We start from the raw sequence: 9517 nt of genomic DNA on the forward strand, positions 1-9517 counted from the left end.
TATATATATAATTTTTACTAATATCTGTGTCTAGCATAATTACATGTGCTAAACAGGTAAATGATAAAGGTACGTGAATAACAGGCTCCTAAATATAAAGAATGAAGAACAGAAATTACTTTTAGTTAATTTTTAGATCTAAATAAAGTACTAACCCCATTACGTAAAATATATATATATATTCCTTTACTTTGTTTTCATGTAAGTTTTAAAGTAATGCATCAACTCTTCAGTGACATCAGAAAATCTACCCAAGTCCATGAAGACATTTTCTGACCTATGTGAATGACATGGTTTGTGTTTTTAACGATGTCTGAACAAAATGCTTTAAAACTCCCAGGCTGCTTTCCTCCTCATTAAGTATATGAAAAAGCAGTTTCTTGACAGTCTACTAAAACTTAAATAAAAGCAACAAAAGGAAAACAAAACGGAAAGTAATTTTTTTCCCATCAGATAGTTTTATAAGAAAAAGGAAGGAAAACATCTAGATGTCTCCTTGAAGAGACAGCTGACCTGGAAGTAAGAGCCTCCAGGAACCAGCGGTGCTTTTCTTTTGAACTTCCTCTTGGGAAAGATTTCCAAGAATAAATCATTTACCAACTACTTCCAACTAAGCAGGTACACTGCTGGCACAGTGGTTAAAAGAGTGTGACTACTAACCAAAAGGTCAATGGTTCAAAACCAACTGCTCTGTAGAAGAGAGATGGGACAGTCTGATTCCATAGAGATTTTCAGTCCTGGAAGCCCTGTAGGGCAGTCTCTGACCTAGATGGTCCTGATAGATATAGATATAGATATAGATATATAAAGTGAAAAAGAGAATTGGAATCTGAGTAGACAAACAGGAAATACCTAGAACATTCCAAGCATTTCTGAGTACGTGCAGTGACAGCACAGAGGTTAAGTGTTTAGCTGCTGACCAAAAGGTTGACAGTTTTGAACCCACTGTTTTCTTTATGGGAAAAGATGCAGCAGTCAGCTTCCGTAAAGGTTGAAGCCTTAAAAACCCTCTCGGGTTCTCATTCTCTGCCCTATGAGGTCGCTGTAAGTTGGAATTGGCTCAGTGGCAGTGGGCCTGGTCTGGACAGTGACAGTAGAGGTGCTGAAGGCTGGAAAACAAGGAAATGGCCATCCTGGGATCAGGTCAGACAAACCCTCAGAAGCCATCAGGACTGATGGGCGTGGCTGGGCTAAAAAGGCACCCAGAGATCATCAGGAGTGAGGGCTGAACTGTCCGCAGGAAAGTCAGGTGGGAGGCCCTGCAGAAGCTAGTCTGACACAAGCAGACCCCCATAGAGATGAGGACAAAGTTGGAGTGGTCAGGGGAACTGAGGGGTGCCGGGACCAAGGAGTCTGGCACTGCCAGTGACTGAGATGTCCCAGGGTCCTGAACAGGAGAATGCTTCATTTTTGTAAGGTATATAAAAATGTACTGACTTACTTTTTGAAAATTTTCTTCTTAAAACGTATTTATTTGTTTTTGCAGTTGGGGATTATATACCGTGACATTAAGCTTGAGAATATTCTCCTTGATTCTAATGGCCATGTGGTGCTGACAGATTTTGGTCTCAGTAAGGAGTTTGTGGCTGATGAAGTGAGTATTACATTTTCATTTGAAGCTAGAATAAACTGAATTTAGTAATAACAATATGATGAAAAATTAACTACAAAGTTAGCATTTAATGGGATAACAACACTGTGTGGATTAGGAATTTGTGCACATTTGCCCTGAGGGGCATTACAGTGTGATGATTACAGTTTTCCCCTTAAAGTTAACTGGAAACCACTCTGTTAAGAATTACAGTAAAAACAAACAAATTTTTTTAAAAAAATTACAATAAACCTTTGATGTATATGTCAGAATTCCCTCGCTTTAAAAAAAAATAACTTTTTTAACTTTTTCACAAAAATACATAAAGAATAACTGACAAATTTAAATGTTTTTAGTAGGACATGCAATGATTAAGTAATTTTATAAGAATGATAAGAATCTGTTTGACTTAGTTCTTTAGTAATCTTTCTGGGGTTTTGCTCAAAATAAGCTAAAATTTAGTAGTCAGTGTGCACATTTAAAATATAAAGGCCTTTAAATTTTCCAACTTGACCAGGATTTTAAAAATAATACAAATGTATTTAATGCCATTGAAAAGTGAACATTATTAGTTATAATAGTTATGAGTAAGTTGTAATAGAATTTTTCTTTTCATACTACTTATTGTTGTTGTTGTTGTTATTTTTATGACTCATAGCAACCCTGTGAACAGAAGACCCTGTTCTTTACTGCACCATCCTCACACTTCTGACACACTAGATCCCACTGTGACAGTACCATGTCAGTCCACCTAGTGAAGGGTCTTCCTCTCCTTCACTGACCTTCCACCCTTCCCAGCATCAGCTCCCTCTCCAAGGAATAGGCCCTCCTAGCAACATGCCCAAAGTATGTGAGGTGAAGCCTCATCATTCTTGCCTCAAAAGAGACTCTGGCTGCACCCTCTCCAAGATACATCTGTTTGTTCTCTTGGCCGTCCATGGGATGTTCAGTGCTCTTCTCCAGCACCACAGTTCAAAGGCATCAGTTCTTCATCTTTATTCATTGTCCAGCTCTCAGATGCATAACAAGTGATCAGAAAGACTATGGCCTCAATCAGATGCACCTTAGTCCTCAAACAGACATCATTACTCCTCAGTAATTTAGAGATGTCTCTAACTTTATTTCCTGACTGCTGGTACCAAGGGTGGTAATTGTGGATCTAAGCAAAATGAAGCTTTTGACAGTTTCAGTCTCCTCTCCATCCATCATGATGTTGCCTATTGGTCCAGTGGTAAGAATGTTTGTTTTCTTGACATTGAGATGCAAAACATACCAAGGCTGCATTCCTTGATCTTCTGCAACAAGTGCTTCAAGTCCTCCTCACTTTTAGCAAACAAGATTGTGTCATCTATATAACACGTTATTGATGAATCTCCCTCCAATCCTAATGCCACACTCCTCTTCATAGACTTCAGCTTCTCAGATCAAAACATAAGGCTCCAGGAGTCGATGGGATACCAGTTGACTTATTTCAGTTAACAGATGCTGCCTTGGCTGCACTCACCAGTCTATGGAAATTCGGAAGACAGCTGTCTGGCCAACAGATTGGAAGAGATCCAGATTTGTTCCCATTCCCAAGAAAGGTGATCCGACTGAATGTGGAAACTATCGAACAATATCAATATCACATCTAGAAAAAAATATCACATGCAAGGAAAATACTGCTGAAGATCAACATCAAAAACAGCTAAAACAGTACATGGACAGGGAGCTGCAAGAAGTTGAAGCAGGATTTAGAAGAGGCCATGGCACCAGGATATCATTGCTGATGTCACGTGGATTCTGTCTGAAAATAAGGAATGCCAGAAGAATGTCTATTTGTGCTTTATTGACTGTGAAAAATCATTTGACCGTGTGGATCATGACAAGTTGTGGCTGACATTGAGAAGAATGGGCATTCCAGGCCACTTGATTGTGCAAATGCAGAACCTATACCTGGGCCAGGAGACTGTTGTGCAAACAGAGCCGGGAAATACTGCATGATTTTATACTGCTAGTTTTTCAAAATATGGAAGCATATATGAATGCCAGTTCTTTCTGTTTACTATATACATCTGTACATTTATGTATACAGGTAACATTCTGTAGTACAGAACTTGATTGTAATGAAACACATCTTGAGTTCCAAATTATATGTCTATTTTTGATTGTTTGCTTTTTTGGAATATTGTTGAAGTAATTGTGTATGAGTTGGATAAGTGCTTAAATTAAAACAACAAAACCTAAAGATTCCAAAATTGTATCATATCTCTAGTCATTCAGTTTATTTGGTAAATATGCTTTTTATGTGTAGTGCTGCTCTCTAAAAGGTTGGTAGTTCAATTCCATCAACCATCTGCAGGAGAAAGATGAGCAGTGTCCTCCTGCTAGGCTTGCAAGTCCGATGGAGGGTCACTGTGAGTCAGAATTAACTGCCTAGCCGTGGGTTTTAGTATGGTATACAAGCAGAATTAACTGCCTAGCCGTGGGTTTTAGTATGGTATACAAGCCTTGGTGAGGCAGTGATTGAGAACTTGGCTTCTGACTGCAAATTTGGAGTTCAAAACCTAGCAGCCATTCTGAGAGAAAATGGTGGCAATCTGCTTCCTTAAAGAATTACAGCCTTGTGCTCACTTGGGCAGCACATATCCTAGAAATTGGGACGATACAGAGAAGATTAGCTGGCCCCTCTGCAAGGATGATGTACAAATTCTTGAAGAGTTCCATGCTTTAAAATAGAAAAGGTTTACAGCCTTGGATATTCTATGGAGCATAAAATGTATAGGTCAACATTGGAAATCTCTGGGACATGTTTTCCTCCAGGACCTCTGTGAGTCCAAATTAATGCAACAAAAATCTGTTCTTTTGCTAGGTACTGGACAATAACTGTTTACCAAGCATCCCTCCCTATACCTTTTACACGTAAAAGAAAATATATTCTTATCTTAAACAGAATGTGGCATATACTCTGGTGGCCCAGTGGTAAGGAACACATTGGCAATCCAAAGGCAGGCAGTTCAAATCCACGAGCTGGTCCTGAGGAGAAAGTTGAACATTCCCCTCCCTCTGCATCTGTAAGTGTGATTTATAGCCTCTGAAAGCCCACTGGAGTGTCCACTATGAATCTGTCCCAACTATCTGCACAGAACAACAACAGCTTAAAATAGAGTGTCTCTCAATCATAAAGAGAACTGAGGTCCTGCCACATCCTGAATGAATGTTGATAACATGCTGAGTGACATAAATTTATGATGCTAGGTCTATGGAATAGGAAGCACTGGTGGCTTAGTGGTTAGGAGTTGCACTGCCAACTGCCAACCTCAAGGCACGTGGCTTAAATCCACTAGCTGCTTCACAAGGAGAAAATTGGGCTTTCTCCTTCGATTTACTACCTCTGAAAACGCACTGGAGGGTCAGCTCTGGGCCAGTTCCAACTGGATAGTACTTAACAGCAGATATAGATGAGGTTAATGGATAAGGGACTAAAACTGACTAGTGGTTTTCAGCAGCAGTTAAATGTCAGGAATTTTAAGACAGATTCAGAAGAGGATGTGGAATAGATAACCTTGCTGCTATCAGATGGATTCTGACTGAAAGCGGACAATACCAGAACAATGTTTACCACATTTTATTGATTATACAAAGCCATTGACCAGATCCTAACAAATTATTGATAACATTGCAAAGAACATTAATTGTGTTTATTCAGACCTTGCAATGTTGAGAGCGGTTGTTTATATGATCGTTGTGATTCCTGCTCACCTCACCTCAATGGCACCTACAACAACAACAACAAATACAGAACCTGGACATACAGACCAAGAGACAGTCATTTGAATGGAATAAGGTGATACTGAGTAGTTTAAAATCAGGAAAGGTGTATTGGAAGGATTGTACACTTGCACTTTATTTACTCTGTCTGTATGTTGAGCAAATACTGCAGTGAAGACTATATGAAGAAGAATTAAGCATCAGCATTGGAAGGAGACTGATCAACACATTGTGATGTGCAGATCACACAGCCTTGCTTGCTGAAAGCAAAGAGGATTTGAGGCACTTATTGATAAAGATGAAGAACTACAGACATTATTAGAAAGTACACCTCCAGGTAAAGGAAATAAAAGTCCTCTCTGCTAGACCAGTAAGAAATGTCATGATAAAGACTAAAGATATCAAAGATTTCCATTGAATAATATCAACAGTCAGTTCCAGTGGGAAATCAAGCTCCGTATTTCATAGAACAATCTGCTGCAGAAGACTTCTTTCAGATATTAAAACACAAAGATGTCACTTTGTGGAACAAAGTGCACTTAAACCCAGTCCATGGTATTTTCAGTGCCATATACGCATATGCAAAAGCTAGACCAGGAATATGGAAGACCAAGGAAACTGATGTCCCTTGAATTACTGTATTGACAGAGAATTTGGAACATCCCATAGACTACCTGACTGACTTATACGCATTGCCATAGAGTCAGAACCAACTCCTAGCTGCCTCTCCAGCCAGCTCTCTGAGGCTGTGAATGGTGCGGGAGGAGATGGCCCGTTATTTCTCCTGAGGATCAGCTGTGGGTTTGCACTGCCAGAGAGGCGTGGCCTTGAGTTTAGCAGCACCACTCCCTATGGGCTACGCCACCCTAGACTTCCAGAAGAATAAGCAGTTCTGTCTTCCAAGAAACACAGCGAGAATACTCCTTAGAAACAAGGACAGGGAGGCTCCATCTCACCTACCCTGGACATGGTATCAAGAGGGCCTGGAGTAGACATAATGCTTGGTAGAGGGTCAGCAAGAACAAGGAAGGCCTTCAATGAAATGGGCTGACACAGTAGCTGGAACATTGAGCTCAAACATAGCACCAATTGCGAGGATGGCTAAGGACCAACTAGGGGGGGAGGGGGAGGAGAGAGGAGGGCTTTGCTTCGAGAGGACTGAGTTTCTGTTAACAGTCGTGGATTAATATGTAGATGGACAGTGCTGATCATTGCAAAACATAATATAATCAAGCCTCCGTACATGTGAAAAGTATTAAATGTACATGTCTATTATGTATATTTTTTATTATAATAAAAAGGAAAAACTGAAAAATAGACTATTAAGCTGCATACTTAGGAGATATGTGGGGATATACTTTTCTATATGTATGTTACACTTCAGTAAAAAATTCTTACCATTATTCTGCTATCCCTGCTTCCCTGTGTCATCCCTGTGCCATCCCTGTGTCATCCCTACATCTCTGTGTCATCCCTACACCCCTGTGTCATCCCTGCAGCCCTGTGTCTTCCCTGTGCCATCCTTGCAGCCCTGTACCACCCCTGCAGCCCTGTACCATCCCTCTACCATCCCTGCAGCCCTGTGCTGAGTCCACTGTTGCAGTCACTGTGGCACTCCATCTCTTTAAGGGCTTTCGTCATCATTACTAACCTTCTACCAAGCATGATGTCTTTCCTCAGAGACTGGATAACATGCCCAAAGTAAATGAGACATAGTCTTGCAGTCCTCATTCCTAGGGAGCATCCTGCTTGCATTTCTTCCAAGGCAGAATTATTTCTTCTTTGGGCAGTCTGTATATTCAGCTCCCCTTGCCAGTACCACAATTCAGAGGTATCAGCCCTTCTTCAGTCGTCTTTATTCACTGCAGATAAGATTACCGGATACCACTCTGCCACACACCTTTTCCAGGTCAACCTGACAGCATCCTCTTGTTTGAGTGACTGCCTCTAGGTTTCTGCACGATCACAATTAAATGTTACAAAATTCTGTTCTTACTAATGTTATCCACAATTTCTTATAATCCACACAGTCAAATGCACTTGTATAATCAGTAAAATGTTTGTATATTTTGGTGCTTGCTGCTTTCAGCCGGGGTCTGTGTGGTGGCAAAGATGCTCTCCCTCTTCCCATATTCCTTTCTGACTCCAGCTTCAATATCTGTCTGTTTCCACTTGCTGTGTAAATATCCTTGTCTTTTTATTATATTTGGAATGTTGGACTAGCCTCTGTTCTTGATCAGAATGCCCCTACTCTGTGTGATTACTTTTTTTTTAAATGGCCAAACGTAAAGATCTTTTCCAGTTGGTCAGTCAGTGAGGCAGCTGGCTTCCAAATTTCTACAGCCTTCAATATGGATTGAAGCTCTACATGGAGAAAAAAAATATTCTCACCACTGGACCAGTTGGCAGCATCAGAATAGATGGTGAAGAGATTGAGATTGTTCACAGCTTTAGTTTGCTTGGCTCCACAGCAGCCAGGAAATTAAAAGACGTATTGCAATGGGAAAGTCGGCTGTTAAAGACCTTTCCAAAGTACTGAAGAGCAACGATGTCACTCTGGAGACTAAGGTGTGACTGATACAGGCCATGGCCTTTGCAATCCCTTAGTATGCTTCAGAGAGTTGGACAATGACTAGGGAGGATAGAAGGAAAATTGATGCCTTTGAGCTATGGTGCTGGAGAAGAATATTAAATGTAGCATGGACTGCTAGAAGAACAAACAGGATCGTCCTAGAGAGGGTGAAACCAGGCTGCTCCTTGGAGGCAAGGATTCTGAAGCTTCGTCTGACATACTTTGGACATGCTGCAAGGAGGAACCAGTCCTTGGAGAGGGATGTCATGCTTGGGAAGGTGGAGGGACAGCAGAAGAGAGGAAAACCATCGATGAGATGGATTGATCCAGTGACTGGGATCATGAGGGTAGGTTTGTCAGAGACAATAAGGTTGGCACAGGATAGAGCACGGCTGTTGTACATAGGGTCATTATGAGTCGCAGGCGACTAGACAGCACATAACAACAAGATACAACATTTATTGACGTATCCCAACTGATAGAGTTCTATACAAGTTGTTGTTGTTGATTGCCTTCAAGTCAAGCACAACTCATAGTGACCCTATGAACAAAAGTCCTGAAGCCCCTCTACAACTATCCACATTTCTCAAAGTTCGTAGAATTTCTGGAGACATGTTGTTTAGGAAGTAGATGCCACTCCTGTTTCCATATTTGAAATAATTTTTTCAACAAAATAATCAGTAAATTGTAATCAACAGTGTAATAAATACATGTCAATTTCATAAGAAAATTACATGTTTCCACATATCTTGAAACACTTTAACTGATAGAATTCTGTAAGGTCAATGATTTATTCATCAGAAATACTTTTTGTCAAGAATGTAATCAGTAACTGTACATATGGATTTCACTGGTGGACTACACAGGAATTAAATTAACTACATCTGTGGGAAGAGTCAGTGGAGAAGCTCATTACCATCAGTCAACACAAGGCCAGATGGCTGACTAAAGAACATCAATTGCTCATGTGCAAGTTCAAGTAGAAGCTGATGAAAATCAGTCACTCCATTAGATCCAAAGTACGACCTTGAATTAGCTCTGCCCGTATTTACAGACCGTCTCTTAGAATAGATTTGATACACTGAAAAATGGTGTTAGCTATGTTATTTCTACCCCTTGTGTGGATGGATAGCTGCACTTAAAGGGAAAAGACTTACAAATTTGTGACTTTCTTATTACATAAATAGAAAATATCAACCTTTACACAATTAAGATAATTGATAGAAGAGGCTTTATTTTATTTTACATTATTAAAAGATAGTATTAAATTATTTGTCTCTTTTACTTCTAGCTGTGTGATATGAAAGAAATAACTTAAAAATTCTTGATATTACTATGTTCCTCTTTAAAGTAAAGATGGTAACCCACATCAGATTTAATTTGCAGGTCCGTTGTATGGGCATGAGGAAGAAACCCACGTGAAAGGGCTCTCTTGGTGTACTTGCTGCTGTCTTTGGTGCTGTAGGCCAGAGCAGACCTATCCCATAGACTTTTTTTTTTCTGGCATATAGAAATTTATTAGTATGACATTTTCAAACTTTAAGATCTTGGTCGTTCCTTCTTGCCTTTGTATAAGGCCAAAAGAGATACATTGGCCACTTTGA

The 9517-nt window shown here is 40.0% G+C and overlaps 1 protein-coding gene across 1 annotated transcript in view; it reads left to right on the forward strand.

Moving 5' to 3' along the window:
• The window catches only part of RPS6KA5 (ribosomal protein S6 kinase, 90kDa, polypeptide 5), a 241437-nt gene that overhangs the window by 154905 nt on the left and 77015 nt on the right, over nt 1-9517 (forward strand). Inside the window, exon 5 of the mRNA XM_006879119.1 lies at nt 1487-1594. Coding sequence (XP_006879181.1) covers nt 1487-1594 — 108 coding nt within the window. The remainder of the gene's footprint in view (nt 1-1486; nt 1595-9517) is intronic.

The sequence above is a fragment of the Elephantulus edwardii genome, unplaced genomic scaffold (assembly GCF_000299155.1).
Source record: "Elephantulus edwardii isolate Elephantulus edwardi_28Jun2011 unplaced genomic scaffold, EleEdw1.0 scaffold00002, whole genome shotgun sequence".
Taxonomy (NCBI): Eukaryota; Metazoa; Chordata; class Mammalia; order Macroscelidea; family Macroscelididae; genus Elephantulus; species Elephantulus edwardii.